General features: G+C 45.1%; 1 protein-coding gene across 7 annotated transcripts in view; it reads left to right on the top strand.

The window, feature by feature from the left end:
- The first annotated feature begins 10,067 nt into the window (after positions 1–10,067).
- ZFAT (zinc finger and AT-hook domain containing) overlaps positions 10,068–19,997 on the top strand; it is a 133,551-nt gene continuing 123,621 nt past the window's right edge. For 3 of the 7 annotated variants that reach the window (XM_053248968.1, XM_053248962.1, XM_053248961.1), the window contains exon 1: positions 10,068–10,437. In XM_053248968.1, the coding sequence (XP_053104943.1) occupies positions 10,416–10,437 (22 nt within the window). In that variant the 5' untranslated portion in view covers positions 10,068–10,415. Of the gene's footprint in view, positions 10,438–10,604; positions 10,688–14,264; positions 14,292–19,834; positions 19,857–19,997 lie in introns of those variants that run through there. The other 4 variants (XM_053248964.1, XM_053248965.1, XM_053248966.1 and 1 more) reach the window with 4 other exon arrangements.

Below are 19,997 nucleotides of genomic sequence, written 5' to 3'. Positions count from 1 at the left end.
CATTGCGTCGGCCTCCTCAGTTTGAGTGTGCTTCGTCAGTTCTTCACCTCGTGCTTGCTGTGTTTTATAAAAGATATGTATTTAATTAGTATTTTTAATATACTGTGGCCCTAATATACTGTGGAGACAATGGGGGCCCACCCACAACTATAAGGCTATCATTTACTGTGGAGTGTTAAAAATTAGTGTGATGGTTAAAATTGTTCTCAGTAGATCAGAGGAGAACACCACTGCACCCAAGCAGGGCTTTCTCAGAGCTCCCTCTTTCCCTCCAGAACTTTCCTGATGTGTCTCTTCCAGACTGGCCCCTTCTCTGGCTGTCAGTCGCAGACTCTGATGCTGCCTGCCATTCACTCTTGCTGGGCAGGTTCTGCTGGGTGACTCACAGACAGAACATTTTTCTGGCGTTACTTTTCACTCCCATTGGTGGGATCCGTCACACGTCCCACCCTTTCTCTCATTGCTTCAGGGGCGGTTTCCCCAAACCTCTCCTAGGCAATGGGTGAAGCATGTGGTTTTTAATATACAGTACATTTAATATTTTACCATTTTCTTTTACCAGTTACACTTATAAAAATTAATACACACTTTTCATCACCTTTGCAATATCAATACACATATCATAGTTATGTTCAGAAATACATTTTATGGACATCACGTCCCATTACCTGAACTTTAGGTAAACCTTCTGGAGAGTGCATCAACCATGACGTTCTCCTTCCCTTTTATATGTACTATGTCAAAATTATAATCTTGCAACCCGGTACAGTCTCTGTTCCATTACCTTGTACAGGCACAGCTGCTCTATGGTGACATCTTGTGTGAAGGTCCTTGCTGCTTCCTGCCACAATCCCTTCAAGGATTCATCCTGCTTTTGTTCAGCAAGGAATTCTGCAGCATGCTCCCCTTGCAGTAAACTGTCTGCATTGATGTCTCTGGGATTGTTTGTTTGAAAATTTTATTTATTTCTTATAAAAAGTAAATGATAGCCTTATAGTTGTAGGTGGGCCCCCTTTGTCTCCTGGCAACCAATATTTTCAGACCCAGTCCGCCACTGGCCAAATGCTGCTGTGAGATCTAACAGCAACAGCAGCGGTGACCCTCCCCTATCAAGCTGGCGACGGAAATCATCAGCCAGGGCGACAAGGACCGTTTCGACCCCACGCCCAGGCCGAAACCCAGACTGGAACAGATCGAGAACTGCTGCATCCTCCAAAAATGCCTGAAGTTGTACTGCTACTGCTCGCTCTATCACCTTACCTAAAAAAAGGCAACTTCAATACTGGGCAGTAGTTAGCTGGCTCTGAGACATCCAACGATGACTTGTTCAAAAGTGGCCTAACCAATGCCTCCTTCAGCTCTCCGGCAATACCAAGCGAATATTCAAAACTCCTGAGAAGTAGGGAGTTTTGAGTTGGCTGAAGCATCTTTGGGGTACCCAGTTACTCTCCCTGGGGCAGGAGGAAACTGTTTGCCTCCACTGTGTTCTGTTTGCATGAGTGTAAATAAAGCAAGTGTTCCAGAAACACCACCAGCCTCCAGTGCTCTTTTACCCAACCCAAAGGAAATGAAACCCTGTAGTGTTACCTCTGTTCATCACTCTGGGCAGTGCAGAATGTGTAACACTATGCATGTTGTTCTTTCATGTGCTATAGCCACACTCTTGATATACAGTAATGTATCACCAAGCAATCTGTTGTTGCAGGGGTACCTAACAGGGGGTATTAGTACCCCAGGGGTACTTGAAGGGCTCCCAGGGGTTACTTGGAGCCCTCCTGCCTCCCTGCACTGCAGCCATGCTATTTCCCCCCCAAATCTATCACCGGCTTGAAGCCGACACGTCCTCAGTGATGAGTCTACTGCAGAAGAGGAGGGAGAGGCTAAAGACTTTCCTCTGCTGATTGGCTGGCTACATGCTGAAGCTCAGCATGCCTCTCCCTCAGCCTGCCTGACAGGCTTCAGAAAATAAGCACTGAGTACTCCCATTGAAATTTAATAGGCCCATTAATTTCAATAAGGCTACGTATGAGTAATTTAGTGTGGATCTGAGCCAGTGACTGTAGTAGCCTGTTTTCTTAACTGTAAAATTAAATTTGTTTTTGTTTTTTAAAAAAATGCATGTATGTACTCTCTCAAATGTTACATGTATGAGACAGGCTACTCTAGTTACTGAGTTACATCCATATTAAGGTACTCATAAGTCAGTGTGGTGTAGTGGTTAGAGTGCTGGACTAGGACTGGGGAGACCCGAGTTCAAATCCCCATTCAGCCATAATACTAGCTGGGTGACTCAGAGCCAGTCACTTCTCTCTCAGCCTAACCTACTTCACAGGGTTGTTGTGAGAGGAAACTTAAGTATGTAGTACACCACCCTGGGCTCCTTGGAGGAAGAGTGGGATATAAAATGTAAAAAAAAAAAAGCAATCTGAGACAAATTTACTTGTCATAACCGTAACATTGTACACATGTACACACAATCTCTATAGGGTACCTGAGCTAAAGATTTGCAAAAGAAGGGGTACATTTTTTTAAAAAAGTTTAGGAACCCCTGTATTACTGAATATATAAGTAAGAAGGTGCATATCTTGTAGGTCTTGTCACACTATGATTATTTTTTCCTCTGTAATTCATCAGTAAGAGGACTAGTGTTTTCTGTTTGGAATTACCAATTTGGAATTGCCTGGCAGCAACACAGCGGGCTCACTTATTTAACTTCAAAAAGTTGCTGTCTTCATAGGCGGCAGCAGTGGAGTTTAGAAACACAGCTCTCCTCCCTGGCTGCTACCCCATAACGCTCTGTGGAAAGAAGCAACATCATAGCAGGGAACGGCTGTAAAAAGCAGAATTGCTGATCTTTCTCAGGATGGACGGAAGGAGCTTGGTTGCTTGCCAGCCTCTAACATGAGTCTCTAAATATGCAGGAATTTACACTTGACAGGAAGCCCAATTTTTCATTCCTTACCCACCAAGAGAGTATTCTTAAGTAATCTGTTTAAGGAACCAACCTCTCTCTGTCCTTCCTGAGAGATAGCATAAAGTAGGGTAACTTCTGTGTTAGAGGTTGTGCTGCTACATACACATGCTGGCAGGGATTCAAAGAGCCATGCAGTTCTGTGTGTTCGAGGCGGCCTCAGACCCGTCTGCCCCTGTCCCCACACCAGGCTCCTGTCTACCAAATTGCTAACTGCAAGCATCAACTCTAGGCAGGATCCACTGAATAGCTTTCCACTTGTAATGATCTCCCCTAGACTTCTCATTGTTTAAAGACATGGGGTTTCTGATAGCAATTACGGAGTTCAGTTCACAATCAGCTGAACTCTATACCATGCCTTCACCCTTCTCCATACCCTAAAACTTCTGACTATTCTGGCACACTAACAAGAACACATTAAAACATACGGAAAACTTTGACAGCCCTCTGGAGCGTAGAAAGGGTAGATATCATTAAACTCTAAACATAATTATGGGTGTACTGTGATTCTGAATATGTAGACTCCTTCAAGCACCACCACTGATGCTGTACAATCCACGACGTTCAGAAGCTTGAAGACTGGAAGGAAATCTTCAGAACTGGGAATCTATTTTAAGAGAGAACTGCTCAGTCAATCTACTTGTATCTTCTTACCTCTGGAAGCCCACAAGCAAATGAACTGGAGACAGGGTAGAAAGTTACATATATATTATATAACTGCTAATGTTATAATGCCCTTAAACAAAACTATGGTGAGGCCACCCGGAGTACTGTGTACAATTCTGGTCACCACATCTTAAAAAAGGACATTGTAGAACTGGGAAAGGTGCAGAAGAGGGCAACCAAGATGATCAGGGGCCTAGAGCACCTTTCTTATGAGGCAGGGCTACAACACCTGGGGCTCTTTAGTTTAGAAAAAAGACGACTGTGGGGAGACATGATAGAGGTCTATAAAATCATGCAAATTCTTCTCCCTCTCCCATAACACTAGAACCAGGGGTCATCCTATGAAATTGATTGCCAGGAAATCTAGGACCAGCAAACGGAAGTATTTTTTTCACACAATGCATAATCAACTTGTGGAATTCTCTGCCAGGAGATGTGGTGACAGCCAACAACCTGGATGGCTTTAAGAGGGGTTTGGATAACTTCATGGAGGAGAGGTCTATCAGCGGCTACTAGTCGGAGGGCTACAGGCCATCTCCAGCCTCAAAGGCAGGATGCCTCTGAGTACCAGTTGCAGGGGAATAACAACAAGAGAGAGGGCATTCCCTTAACTCCTTCTGTAAGCTTCCAGCGGCATCTGGTGGGCCACAGTGTGAAACAGGATGCTGGACTAGATGGGCCTGGGGCCTGATCCAGCAGGGCTGTTCTGATGTTCTTACGTTCTTAAATCTTTTCCTGACCTTAGAGGGGCTTGTTTCTTGAAGGATGCAATGACTTAATGCTAACTCAAGAAGCCTTTCTGCCTTATAAATACCTCTCTGGTAGCTTTAAGTGCTTTGTTTAAAAAAATCTCATAACTCACCCTCCCCAGTAAGGAGGGGGATTCTGCTTTTTGTTGTGGTGTCACCGTCATGGTGGGAGAGGATATTGGTCCTGTGGCATGGGCACTGGGCACTGGGCACAAGCTTAGGAAGTCTTGTTCTGTCCTAGGGTTAAATATCAAAGCAATTTTAAGCAATGACAAATTCTACAAATCTAATTAAAAGCCTAGATGAATAAATGTGTCTTAACAGCCCTTTCAAAAGCTGTCTGAGATGGGGAGGCTCTTATTTATGCAGGGGGTGCTTTCCAAAGACTCGGGGCAGCAAACGAGAAGGCCCGTCCCTGAGCAGCCACTAGAGGAGCTGGTGGCAACTGCAGATGAACCTCTCTCAATGTTCTTTAGGCTCATAATGGAGAAGGTGATCTCTTATGAGCTACCTGGAAGACCTGCATGGTGAAAAGGGCATATAAATCTGCATATAAATACTCCCCCCACTTCAATATCTGTCCTGAAGAATGGTGCAGTGTAACTTGAATGCCTGCATACTGCTTTTTGCACAGTGTCTGTTTCAAATGGAAGGCCTTCAGAACCAGATCAATCACAAGGTAAGTTCATTAGTGTTGACGATGCTATTCAGACTTCCTTCAGGTGCCAACATGTCTGATAGTTTACTTTGTTGGATCAACAGATCATAACAGTAGTGTGCCTGTCTGCAAATCAGTTTTTGCTCATACTTGAAGCAGAAGTGTAGAATGGGATCCTAGGCATGCTTACTCAAGATACTGCGCTGACCGCAATAGTACTTATCTGCCAGTACCCTGGAAATGTTTTAATTGAAATGTGAGATGTAATTTTTCTTAAACACAGAATGTATCCTAAGACTTCCTTTCTCTGGAGGAAGGAAACCTTTCAATAAAACATAACTATCTTGGCAAAGAGGCACCTTTTAACGTGGTGATTTTCTTTATTTAGCAGGGGGAGCTAAATACAGGTGAAACTCAAAAAATTAGAATATCGTGCAAACGTTCATTAATTTCAGTAATGCAAATTAAAAGGTGAAACTGATATATGAGATAGACGCATTACATGCAAAGCGAGATAAGTCAAGCCTTAATTTGTTATAATTGTGATGATCATGGCGTACAGCTCATGAGAACCCCAAATCCACAATCCCAGAAAATTAGAATATTGTGAAAAGGTTCAACAGTCTTGGCTCCAGGTGTCCCACTCCAATCAGCTAATCAATCCATAACACCTGCAAAGGGTTCCTGAGCCTTTCAATGGTCTCTCAGTCTGGTTCATTAGGAATCACAATCATGGGAAAGACTGCTGACTTGACAGTTGTGCAGAAAACCATCATTGACACCCTCCATAAGGAGGGAAAGCCTCAAAAGGTAATTGCAAAAGAAGTTGGATGTTCCCAAAGTGCTGTATCAAAGCACATTAATAGAAAGTTACAGTGGGTATAGGAAAGAATCACCCCCTTTGATAGACCTTAAATTCTGGTTCCCTTACATCCTGAAATGAAAACACAAAGAAAATTCCCTTCACCAGCTGTACTTATCCAATGCAACCTATAACATCCAACTGAAAAACATCACAATTACAGTCCAGAAAAAAGTGTCAGAAATAAAAAACAAGAATTACTGAGATTGAAAAAGGATCACCCCCCCATGTCAATATTTTGTTGAACCACCTTTTGCTTTAATAACAGCCTTGAGTCTGTTGGGATACTTCTCTATCAACCTTGCACATCTAGACGGAGCAATATTTGCCCACTCCTCCATACAGAACTGTTATTAAAGCAAAAGGTGGTTCAACAAAATATTGACATGGGGGGGGTGATCCTTTTTCAATCTCAGTAATTCTTGTTTTTTATTTCTGACACTTTTTCTGGACTGTAATTGTGATGTTTTTCAGTTGGATGTTATAGGTTGCATTGGATAAGTACAGCTGGTGAAGGGAATTTTCTTTGTGTTTTCATTTCAGGATGTAAGGGAACCAGAATTTAAGGTCTATCAAAGGGGGTGATTCTTTCCTATACCCACTGTATGTGGAAGGGAAAAGTGTGGAAGAAAAAGGTGCACAAGCAGCAGGGATGACCGCAGCCTGGAGAGGATTGTCAGGAAAAGGCCATTCAAAAGTGTTGGGGACTTTCACAAGGAGTGGACTGAGGCTGGAGTTAGTGCATCAAGAGCCACCACACACAGACGGATCCTGGACATGGGCTTCAAATGTCGTATTCCTCTTGTCAAGCCGCTCCTGAACAACAAACAACGTCAGAAGCGTCTTACCTGGGCTCAAGAAAAAAAGAACTGGTCTGTTGCTCAGTGGTCCAAAGTCCTCTTTTCTGATGAGAGCAACTTTTGCATCTCATTTGGAAACCAAGGACCCAGAGTCTGGAGGAAGAATAGAGAGGCACACAATGCAAGATACTTGAAGTCCAGTGTGAAGTTTCCACAGTCTGTGTTGATTTGGGGAGCCATGTCATCTGCTGTTGTTGGTCCACTGTGCTTCATTAAGTCCAGGGTCAACGCAGCCGTATATCAGGAGATTTTGGAGCACTTCATGCTTCCTTCCGCAGACGAGCTGTATGGGGATGCTGACTTCATTTTCCAGCAGGACTTGGCACCTGCCCACACTACCAAAAGTACCAAAACCTGGTTCAATGACCATGGGATTACTGTGCTTGATTGGCCAGCAAACCCGCCTGACCTGAACCCCATAGAGAATCTATGGGGCATTGCCAAGAGAAGGATGAGAGACATGAGACCAAACAATGCAGAAGAGCTGAAGGCCGCTAATGAAGCATCCTGGTCTTCCATAACACCTCAGCAGTGCCACAGGCTGATAGCATCCATGCCACGCCGCATTGAGGCAGTAATTGCTGCAAAAGGGGCCCAAACCAAGTACTGAATACATATGCATGCTTATACTTTTCAGAGGTCCGATATTGTTCTATTGACAATCCTTGTTTTATTGGTTTCATGTAATATTCTAATTTTCTGGGATTGTGGATTTGGGGTTCTCATGAGCTGTACGCCATGATCATCACAATTATAACAAATTAAGGCTTGACTTATCTCGCTTTGCATGTAATGCGTCTGTCTCATATATCAGTTTCACCTTTTAATTTGCATTACTGAAATTAATGAACTTTTGCATGATATTCTAATTTTTCGAGTTTCACCTGTAATCCACCCCCCAGGACAGTACCTCCAGTGACTTGCTGGTATCTGTCTTGGTGTCTATCTATCTTTTAGACTGTGAGCCCTTTCGGGACAGGGATCCATCTTATTTATTTATTATTTCTCTGTGTAAACTGCCCTGAGCCATTTTTGGAAGGGCAGTATTGAAATAGAATGAATGAATAAACAAACAAACTAGGAGAGATGGCATATTATTGCAGGCTGTTTAGCACATTCAAATGAGCACTGGCTTTTTACTGTCCTTGGCATCTGCTTATATCCCACCTAATACCAATATCCCTGTACTTTGCAGCATGATTTGGAATAAGCTTCCTGCTGAAATAAGAGCGTCTCCTTCTCTGTTTGTTTTCAGGAAAAACCCCAAGGCCCTCCTGTTTTCTCAGGCTTTTAATTAAAATTAATTTTAATAATTTTAAAAACTTGTTTTAAAAATTTCATTCTATTGTTTTTATTGTCATGCATTTTAATTTGTGATTTTTAAATATTTTAAATTTTGTACACTGACTAGAGATATACATATTGGGCGGTATAAAAATATGATAATTAAATGATATTACAGACTTTTGCTTAGAAATCAGCTCCGTTCTGCTCCCGTCCCAATGGGGCTTTCCCTCAAGTAGCAATTTATTTATTTGATGTACATCTTGCCGCACCTCATGAGCTCAGAGAGGCATGCAGTCTTTTTTCTAAGTGCGAATGTGTAAAATTTCACCCTTATTTTCCCACCGAGTTGCTCTAGTTTAAAGCAGGGGTGGCCAAGCTGAGGCTCTCCAGCCATTGTTGGGACTACCAGAGGGCAGAGCTAGTGGTATTGTACCGTGTTTTGTGAACATGGGCCCTCCAAGAACGCTGGGCTGTGCCGCCGTGGGCCTCTTATCCGCCTCCGTCCCACACCGCGCCCCTCCCCACTGGTGGTACCCACTTCCACTTAGCATCGGACTTGTGGAGTCAGAAGCAGCTTTTGACCACACAGACTGCCACCACCTTCTCCTTAGCTGCCTCTGGCTTCTGCCCCACTGCCCTTGCAGTGCTGGCGGCAGAGAAGATAAACACCATGCCTAGTATGGAAAAAGCCAGCCAGGAAATGGTGGCAGGCACACATGTGCATCATGAAATTGTTAAGGGGTGGTGGTGGTGGTGGACCTGATCATATATTGAACATAGGCTGTCCTGACCTCATTATGCCACTGTGGACTACCAGCCCCATCATCCCCATGTGCATTTTTTGCAGCTGGGGGATGATGGGAGTTGTAGTCCAACAGCAGCCACAGTGCCTCGGGCTGGTCGTTCCTACGCTAAAATATTTTCTTAGTTCTTATTGTATCATCTCTCTATATGGTGAGTTGACCATGTGGTAAAGTGTGCCCGTGCCGTCAAGCTGGTGTCAACTCCTGGCAACCAGTGTTCTAATTTTTTTTTCATCTGTGTGCGGAACGAGTTTTGTTCTGGGTGGGAGTATCAAGGCAGAGTGTGCAAACATGCATTCAGAATGGGGCCTTCCTGATTCAACCTGAGTGGGATCTAAAATTAACTGCGCAGACATCAAAAAAACTTGAGTGCAGGCACATGCACACACCTTAGAGAGAACACTGCTGGTGACCACAAAGCCCAGTGGTTGTCTTTGGCAGAATACAAGAGGGGCTTACCATTGCTGCCTCCCACACAGTATGAGATGATGCCTTTCAGCATCTTCCTATATAGCTCCTACCCAATATAGGTGTGCTTCCCATAGCCTGGGGAACATACCAGTGGGCATTGGAACCAGCAACCTCTGGCTTGCTAGTCAAGTCATTTTCTCCACTGTGCCATTAGACAGCTGACAAGCATCAGTTGACCCCTTTGCCAAGCTGGGTACACCATGGTTTGTATTTGAATGGGAGCACTAAGATATTCCCTCTAAGAGATGGGGCTGCTCTGGGAAGAGCATTTGCATGCTTTCCAGGTTCCCTCCCCAGCAGCATCACCTAGACAGGGCTGAGAAGACTCCTCCCTGTAACCTTGGATAAGCTGCTGCCAGTCTGAGTGGACAATACTGAGCTAGATGGACCAATGCTCTGACTCGGTATATGGCAGCTTCCTGTGTTTACAAAGTTTTTTTTAAAAAGAGAGGGAAAAGTGAAGGAAACAGAGGGAAATGTAGGTAGAAGCTTTTTTTTTTAAAAGGGAATTAAATGGAAACGTTCTGTCAATGAAGCCTGTTCCTTGGCATGCATCCACACGCTGCCGACCATCTTCATTCCACTACAACCTCCATGCTGCCGGCGAAGGACAGCCCTTTTATAGGTGTGGGTCCTCGCTCTGCGCCGGCGCAGAAGCAGGGCAGACAAGCTCCAGTCAAGGGGCGGAGCCAGCTCGCGCGAACCTGCCCTGCCAGAGGCGTGCCACGTGCCCCTCCCTCCTCGCGTTCCCCTGACGTCACTGGAGGACGAAGCAGCCGCCGCCATATCGGATGCCGCAGATTCGCCATAACCGTTGCCTGCTGGCCTATCCGCCGCCATTTAATAATATTTTTTTCTCCTACATATATATATATGTATATTCGGTTTTTTAAAAAGGGTCTTCGCCTCTCACAGAGGTATCTTGAAGCGGAAGAAGGGGGGACGGGCTCTTTCTTCAAAAGGACGAAACTGCTTATTCCCCGCCCCACCTCCGTATTTTTTATAATTTTTAATAGGAAGCAAAAAATTGTTCCCATTCCCCCGACCATCTGCGCACCCAACAACACCCCCCGCCTCCCAATTCGGCTATGGAAGTTCCCTCAGCAGCAGGTGAGTAGGAGGGCGAAGGGACGAGGGCCAAGGGGCATTGTGGGCCGCGGAGGGAGTCAAGATGGAGGACGGGAGGCGGGGCTTGTGAAGAAGGGGCCGAGCCGGCGGAAGGAGAGAGCGACACTTCCGGTTCCTCGCCGAATGTGCGGGGCAGCTAAGACGCCAGCCGGAGGGAGCTGGAGCGCGGGCGGCTTGGCGCAGCCGTATGGGATGATGGGCGTTCTAATCCCAAACCGCTAGAGAGCCTCAGGTCGGCCGCCCCGCCCCAGACAGCGTCTAGGGCTCGAGTGTATGTCCCGCAAATGGCGGCGGCCGATTGGAACCCGGAAGTGTCTATGAGGCGGTTACTTATCCCTACGGGATTCAGCACCCGTCCTCCTCCCGTATTTGCATTTAAGGGGTCAAAGTGGCTCACAGGCATTGTTTTGCAGCCCTTGCAAGAGACGCACGAAGTAGACTAGTGTATATGACAGGTTAGGGGCCGTGTTCCCTCTAAATAAGAGGGGGTTTCCAGAGGACGTTGACTACAACTCCCATAATCCCCAAGCCAATTCTGTTGCAGATGTGGATGCTGGGAGTTGTAGTCAACAACATCTGGGAACACTGATTAGGGGGCTGAGAGAGAGAGAGAACCCCCTGCCTACTATTTGGTTTTAACAGTTAATTGATTTGAGTTTTGTTTTAATGTAAACCGCCCTGAGCGATCTTTGGAAGGGAGAAATCAAATACATACATACAGCCCTCTAGTGACTTCACAACAGAGGCAAGAATTTCTTTGGGGATTTGATGGTTCATAGCTCAATTTTTTACTGATATGAGACACCAGATTCCTATGCTGCTGCTGGGTTGTTTTTTTTAACTGTTTCCACCACATTTCCTCTCGTGTGCTTCTGTTATATCTACCTTTTGTCACAACTTTCCTGTGCGTGGCTTTCTCCAGGATGTTTGCCTGGTCCTTCTACCCTACTGCCCAGAAGTGCACCTAGGTAATTTTGGAGCCTGGACCTAGAGGCCTTTGGTGCCGCCCAGCACCCCCCCCTGCAAATTAAGCATCATCATGCTCGGCCGGGTGACCACATCATCCAGGACAGACTGAAGAGGATTTGGAGGCCCCCAAGGGCTGTGGAAGCCCTGGACTTTGGCCCAGAAGTCCAGGGGTAAGAGCACCTCTGCTACTGCCATGTGTGACTCCACTCACTAGCTCGTAACCTGTCGATTAATCGACTTCAGAGGCGGTTCTAGCAACTGCTGGTTGTAATCCCTGCTGCCTTTTCAAGCTTCTTTGTGAATTTACATCATTTTAAAATATGTAATCCAAAGCATTACTGGAGGAGGAGATGAACATAAGAACAGCCTTGCTGGATAAGGCCCAAGGCCATTCTGGTGCAGCATCCCTGTTTCCCACAGTGGCCCACAAGCAGGAGATGCCCAGGGCATGCCCGACTATAGCCAGCTAGACTTCTAGGCACTGATAGACATGCCTTCTCCTTAAATTTGTTTATGCCCCTTTTAAGGGGCACCACCCCTTCCAAGCTGGTAGCCATCACCACATCCCGTGGCAGAGAATATTATTATTATTATTGTTGTTGTTATTAATAATTATTATTATTAATTCAATTTCTGTGTGAAAAAGTGCCCCTTTTCATCCTAAATTTTCTGGCAATCAGTTTTGTGGCATGAGCCCTGGTTCTAGTGTTGTGAGAGAGGGAGAAAAATTTCTCTCTCTCCACACCTTGCATAATTTTAAATATCTCTAGGATGTCTTCCCTTATTCGTCTTTTTTCCTTGAGGTGAAAAGCCCCAGATGTTGTAGAGTTGCCTTATAAGGAAGGTGCTCCAGGCTCCGATCATCTTGGTTGCCCTCTTCTGTACATTTTCCAGTTCTACAATGTCATTTTTTAGATGTGGAGACCAGAATTGTACGCAGTACTCCAGGTCTTTTAAAAAGATGTTTCCCCCCTTTTTCTTTATTGCAATAAGGTTACCGTATATGACGCATCAAGGATGATGATAATATAGGTAATATAACTAAAATAAAAAGAAGAAAAGAAAACCCCTTAACACAGCTAAACATGATAAGATACAACCAACGCAGGAGAAGAAGAAAAACACCCCCTTTCAGGATATTTGGCTTAAGTTTCATTGAAGTTTGACCAAATCACTAAGAATTCTTTTTCTTGGCAATGGGGAAAAACAACAACAGTTCAAATGTTGGGGGTTGTTGGGTTTTTTTTCGCCTATTCCGTTCTGTGTCCTGGGTGCGTAGTTAGAGTTAGGTCAGCCACAATGGCAGGAACAGTGCGGGCGGGGTGGTAATTTGAGGGTTAGAACATCGGTGAGCACCCTTGGATATGTAAAAGGGGTGATTGGTTAATCGCTCCTTTGTAGCCTGTGCGGCACGGGGAGAATGATTGCCATGAACCCTGCTTCAGGACTTCTCCAACCTTTGGGCTGTGCGGTCCGGGGTGGACGAATGCCTAGAAGTATCCAGATCCTCTCTTACAGAAGGGGGGGTTGGCTTTGAAGGAATTGGGTGGGGTGTACCTGCCCATTCCCGAGCCAGGGTGTGTCGCCCAGTAGGGTGCTGGGTAGGACTTCAGAGTTCTGACCTGCTTCTATTGGCCCTCACTGTTCTCTAAGGGTGATTAATCACCTGGTGTTCCAGTCTGCCATGCCTTGTGTAATAGTTAACAAAGTTGTGGCCCTTTTCTTCCATACTAAGTCTATGTGTTTTCTTGAGCTGGGGTCTGGGGACAATGTTTAATTTTTGTTTTAAAATGTTTTTAAATTGTTAGTTGTTTTTATTTTTGTTGTTTTATTGTTTTTAATTTGTTTTAGCTTTTCATTGTTTTATAAGTTTGTTTTAATTGTAAACCGCCCTGAGCCATTTTGGAAGGGCGGTATATAAATCAAATCAAATCAAATCAAATAAAATAAATAAATAAATAAATAAATGCAGACAAGGAACACATATCAGTAATCCAAAGTCCTTCTTAAGATACGGTGAACAGAACTGTACGCAGAGGAGAGCTGCTCTTGTGGTAGCAAGCATGACTTGTCCCCATAGCTAAGCAGGGTCTGCCCTGGTTGCATATGAATGGGAGACTTGAAGTGTGAGCACTGCAAGATATTCCCCTCAGGGGATGAGGCCACTCTGGGAAGAGCAGAAGGTTTCAAGTTCCCTCCCTGGCTTCTGCAAGATAGGCCTGAGAGAGATTCCTGCCTGCAACCTTGGAGAAGCCGCTGCCAGTCTGTGTAGACAATACTGAGCTAGATAGACCAATGGTCTGACTCAGTATATGGCAGTTTCCTATGTTCCTATGTACTCCAAATGTGGCCACACAATAGATTTGTATATGGGCACTATAATATTAGCATTTTTATTTTCAATCCCTTTCTTAAAGATCCGTAGTGTAGAATTTGCCTTTTTCACAGCTGCCGTGCTTTAAGTCAACACTTTCGTCAGCTGTCCACCAGAATCCCAAGATCTCTCTCCTGGTCAGTCATCGACTGCTCAGATTCCATCTGTTCAACACTGCCAATTTATTTTTTGCCAAAAACCACTCTCCCCTTTTGTGTCGGTTCCCTCTCTTAAAAGTAACGTTCCTGTTGAGTCTCCTTCCTTGAGTTTTACCGTTCAGCTGCTGTAAATGGCCACTAGAGGTTGCTGTTTTCACACCCAACTTGTCTTTTCAGGTCTGAGTTGAGCACTTAATCTGCTAGGAGTGTGTTTGATCACCAGGGCTCGTCAACCAATTAAACAACTTCAGTTGATTGGTGGAGTGAAAGGCAGTTGATCAATTGCATTTAAGGAAATTTCATAGAATGCTAGAACCCCATTTACAAGTGTCTTTGTAAGTATGATTGAATCTCAAAGACAGCGCCAGATTTAGGCACAAGCTAAGTAAAGGGCCTCACATCATGAGGGACCTTTGGGAAAAAATAAAATTGACAGGTTCTACATTATGTATTTTCATTTAAAGGTATTTCTAATGCAAATAGGTGTATTGCAAGATAACTGCTTCTGTTAGATTATTAGTTTTTCATTGCATCTTTGCCAAGTGAAAATAAAGCTTCATTATTCCTATTTTCTTTGTTCTTTTTGTTAGAAATATATATATATATATATATATATATATATATATATATATATATATATATGTAATGTATTTGTATATATTTGTAATGTATTTGTAATATATTTCAAGCCTTTGAAGCTTGACATAGTTTAGGGCCTCAGCATGTCATAATCCAGCCCTGTTGAAAGAGCCATCTTTTACTCCTGCAGTAACTTAAATATTTTACTGCTGATCTCCTGTAGTGTCCACATTAGGAACATAAGAAGCTGTCTTATACTGAGTCAGACCATTGGTCTATCTAGTTCAGTATTATCTACACAGACGGGCAGCAGCTTCTCCGAAGCTGCAGGCAGGAGTCTCTCTCAGCCTTATCTTGGAGATGCTGCCAGGAAGGAACTTGGAACCTTCTGCATGCAGGATTGCAGGTGCTCTTTCCAAAGCAGTCCCATCCCCTGAGGGGAATATCTTGCAGTGCTCACATGTAGTCTCCCAACCAAATGCAAACCGGGATGGACCCTGCTTAGCAAAGGGGACAATGCATGCTTGGTACCACAAGACCAGCTCTCCTCCATTCCCAGTTCAGTGAGGATGCTTCTTCTCACTGCTTTGGTGCAGTGCATGAACTGAGATGAAGTATTTAGCTGCCGAAGTTGCTGCTATTCAACAACTTCTTTCTAAGAGGATAGGTGCAAATGCATCATTATGGAACGAAGCCTACCACTCGCTGTTATTTCATCTCAGTAGGTGCCGGCCGCCCACCATGACAAATACAAGGAGCTTATTCCCCATTGCACTGGCAGTGTGGAAAGTATAAGATCAAACTTTTAATGCAAAAGCGACTGCTGGATTTTATTAGGGTTTTGTTGTTGTTGTTTCCTCTTACAACATCCCTGAATCAAAATACTCTCAACAAATAAAGTGGATTTTTACTTTTTTTTATCTCCCTCCTCCAATTAAAATTTGCTATTGCCAATTAAAATTCACCCCCAATTGAGCAATTAACACTTTAGTCATCTAAATCTACTGATCAAAGCTTGTAGTCAGATTGATAAGATTGTGGTTTATGTATGGTGGGGGAAGAAGTTTTGTCAGGCAACTGATAGTTTGTGGATGGTTTGCACAGTAATTGGTAACTGTGCCAGTGAATCCTTCAGTGTTGGGACAAATTGAGCACCAAAGTTAAGACCGACTGATGATTACCTCATGAGTTGACCTTTTTTCAGTCACTGCCGTTGTCTGTACTTTATCCCCAGAGTGGGGGGGGGCGGCGGCGGCGGACCTTTTAAAAGAGATTTTATTCCTTTTGATTCGCACTCAAACATTTTTCCACACTGGCTGAATGTGCCAGCACAAGCCATGGGTTAATGCACTTCCCCCTCCCCTTCCTATCTCCTTTTTACATAGTCTGATTCCAGGCTGCCAACTCTGGCGTAAACATATTAAAAGGACCGGATGGGATCCATACCAAGTGAATCATTACTGAGCACTATTGAAATAAATGTGACATGGCTAGCTTGAGTCCCATTACTTTCAACATAGCTTAGTCATGACTAACTTATTCTGGATCCTGGCCAGTGTCTGTATTATTACTTCACATGTTCCTTGCATTGGGACTCTAGCACTAAAAAAGAATTCCAGGCTGAAGAATTGCTCTAGTCATCAATCCATCTCTCTCTCTCACACACACACACACACACACACACACACACACAGACACACACACACACAGAGCACCTGAAGGCAGCGAACTGCAGATAAACCTAGTTTAACTAACTAAATAGAACTGCCATGTTTGGAGGCAGTCTACCTCTAAATACCATTCAGAAGTTCAGTTTCCTTTCTGAGACTTTCTCTGCTCCCCCACCACCCCAACTCCAATCCAGTAACAATCAATCTCTTTTTGATAGCTGTAGCGGATTAAAGCCTTTGTCTCAGAGCTAGCTCATGTGAGGGAAAGAAAATGCCGCGTCATCCCTGCTGAGCTGCCTGGGTGAGCTTCTCATAAAACTATTCTGAATTTTCAGTAGTTTTAAAATGCTGCCACACACACACACCCCTTATTGACAGAGCCTGAACTCCCCTGAGATTTGGAAAACTCTCTTAATTTTGCTATTGGACAAGTACAAAAAAAACCCTTCCACATGTATGCCTACACGTGATGAGAAAATTGATAGCTGCTGAGCCCTTTTATTCAGTTACTACAGACTGCTTATGTCTGAGGCTTTTACCTTTAGATACACTCAAAAATACTTCATAAGTTATAAAAATAGGCTGTCTTAGGCTTCAGTTTTAGGTTGCATTTATGCATGCTTAGATGTTTACAGAGTCTTTTGCAATGCCCTAGATGGGTGGAGCGTAGGCTAGTGTTTCTTATTTTGATGACATTGCAGGTAAACAATAATAGAACAGTATCAAGGATATACAAAGTACACACACAAAGAAATAAAAGTTTCCAACGTAACATCTGACTAAAGAAACTCTTCCTTAGACTAAACTTCCTGAAGCCATAAGCCTTGGCTCCTTCCCTTGAACTCACCAGACTCCTGATGAGAATCAAGCCTCCTGCAATCATGTCCTCCCAGGATCTACAGTCATCCTGCAGCAACAAAACTCCATTGTTGCATGTCCTCTGCTCTTCCTGCAGAGACTTCCTTTCTTCATCCCAGAACTCCCAGCAACAGCTCCCTAGGTCCCACCCACTTGGTGTACTGATTGGTTGAGCCCTGGAGTTCACCAGCCTGTCAATCAAGACAAGGGTTAACTTCCTGTTAACTCTTAGAGGGAGGGGAGACTGGTCACTATACAAGCTGATTGTGTAGAGAAGAATTTATTGGGAGGAGGGGAAAGTAAGCACACAACCCCCCCCCTCCGCCATGCATGCACACTACTCTTTTGTCTGGCTCCAGTCTGAGTTGCTCACTCACTCAAATCAGCTAGCAGGGGATTGTCAGGCTTGTAGTAAAAGAGGAGACGAGGGGAGCACATGTTTGTGTTCATCATTTGCAAGTGGCCATAAAAGCAGGGTGTCCTGTTCTAGCATGGGGCCTATAGGGACTTACCAGCAAGCTCAGCAGGTTTCAGGTCAGGACCATGGTCAGCTCACTTGGTGCTGGATACAAGGCAGACAAGAGACAGAGGGCTTGGAACATTGCTCCAGCAATAGTCTGGAGCCAGCTGCAAGTTTAATGGGTTCTGCATTAAGATCGGTATCTCAAGCCCCTCCCCCCAAACTGTTTGGACTTCAAAAGACCATGCCTTGTTCTGCAGGCACTGGCACTAGGGATGTGCATGGAACTGATGGTTCCACCGGTTCGACGCTGGGGAGGTTCTCCTTTAAAGGCGGGGGAGGGTGCACTTACCCCTCCCACCACTTTTCCCCTGCCAGCACTCCGTTATTTGCAAAATCAATGGGGTGGCAGCGTACCTCCCTGCCACTCCTTCCCCCATCCTTGGCCAGAAATTGGTGGAAGTATGGGCTGTGTGTGTGTTTGCTGCTGTGTGCCCCCGCCACATGTGTGCACCCGCCACACGTCGTGTGTGCACGTCACACATACTGCGTGCATGACGTGCAGCGGGTCTCATTGCTGGTGGGGGGAAAGCAACGGGAAGGGTAAGTGCACCCTGCCCCACCCTTAAAGGGGGACCCCTCCCCGACGACGAACCGCACCTCCGCGGTTCCATGTGTTGGAAGTTAAAGGGTGTTTGCGCTGTCTCTTGTCTCAGACAGTGGAGGACAGACTAGTTAGTCAGAGGGCTAGAGGGTCAAGACATTGGTCATCCCTTCTCCACTGCTCTGACACTATCCCTTTGGAATGTAGATTGCTACTCTTAGGGACACTTCCTTCCTTCCTGCTTTGCACTTCCTCTCTCCCTCTTCTCTTCCTGTTCCTTCTACCTTGCAACATGCAAGCTCCTCTCCCCTGCACCATGTGTGCAGAGATGCAGAATCCATGTGCATCCAGCTAGGTAGATAGATTAGAGATCCTAACTCCTCACTTCCTATCTAGAATGGAGTTCCTTAATAAATGCCTTATATATTGATTGGAAACTATGAATTGGCTCCAAGTTACTTTACTCTCAGCATACACGCATGCCTAACTAAATTTCTGCTGTGTTGTGCCTCTGTGCATTCTGCTATAATGAGAAAGGGATTCTCTCACCACAGAGAATTTCCAACACCGTGCACACCACTAGCTGGCACTAGCAGGGTTGAGGAGCCTCCTGTTGATGATTGGATGTGGGCTGGTAGTGGAGGGGTGCCCTCCCACACTGCAGGTGGTCCTGGGAATGAGACCTCTGAGTCAGACTGGGGCCAGAGCTGCCTCCTTTTGCAGTCCCTGGTGAGTCAGAGGTTCTTTCCTGGAGTGGTTCCTGAACCCAGTCCCATCTTCGGTGTCATTAGACTCCTAATCCGATGGCCAAGGGTCGGGGAGGGACTGGATGGGGCCCCCTGCGGCTGGCACTGATGCCAAGGGGGAGGCTAGCAGAGCTACTCACTTGGAGCATCTGATGGCTGGAAGGTTGGAGGAGCTGCATCTAGGCAGGCAGTCATCTCCCATGCTTCTGGGAGGGAGAAAATAAGATGAGGAGGAGCTGCTTCGTCTTGCCCAGCTGCTCTAGGCATTGGTGAAGGTCCCAACACTTGCTACCTGCCCTGGCAGGTGTGTCGTCTGATATCCAACCCCCCCCACCCGCTGCCACCCCCCTGCCCAGTCCTTCTGAGCCACAGTTTGAGAAACTAAGATCTTGCCTGTTTGTAGAGTAGGCCGGCCAGCCTAACGTTTCCTCCTATCACCTAGTGGCGATTCTCTTTATTGAGCAGGGGGCGAGCAACTGGGCCTATCCATCCCCAGCACAGCATCCCTACCATGGTTGTTGCTGGTGTCTGTCTTGTGTTTCTTTTTTAGACTGTGAGCCCTTTGGGGACAGGGAGCCATTTATTAAATTTATGTATATCTATGTAAACCACTTTGGGAACTCCTGTTGGAAAGCGGTATATAAATATCCATTGTATTCATATTCCAAAGTTGTGGACTGCGGCATGGCCTCCTGTCCAGTGTTCTCTCTAATATTTTTCATCTGTTTGCGGCATGAGTTTTGTTCTGGGCAGCAGTATCAAAGCAGTGTGTGTGCACGTGCGTGCAGAGTGGGGCCTTCCTCATTCAACCTGTGCGGACATCAAAAAAACATAGGAGTGTGTGCACGCCTTAGAGGGAACACTGCATCATTCCTTATTGTTCTTGGTGAAATAAGCCTTAATGGTGATAGTTTTGAGACCCCTTGGAAGCAGCTGTGGGAAAGAGACCTAAGAAGGGTAAAGACTGGGAGAGTTCTCATACGGTAAGAGCAACTGATGAACTTCGTTTTTAAAAATGCAATTGATTGGCTATTTTTAATTTCAAGATGCTTTTATGTCAAGTCAGAAAGTGCCTGAATAGTAAATTAGGCCTTGAAGAAACGATTGCATGCAGCAAGCGGAAT

This window comes from Hemicordylus capensis, chromosome 4 (genome assembly GCF_027244095.1).
Source record: "Hemicordylus capensis ecotype Gifberg chromosome 4, rHemCap1.1.pri, whole genome shotgun sequence".
NCBI lineage: Eukaryota > Metazoa > Chordata > Lepidosauria > Squamata > Cordylidae > Hemicordylus > Hemicordylus capensis.
This window is presented reverse-complemented; position numbering and strand designations above follow the sequence as displayed.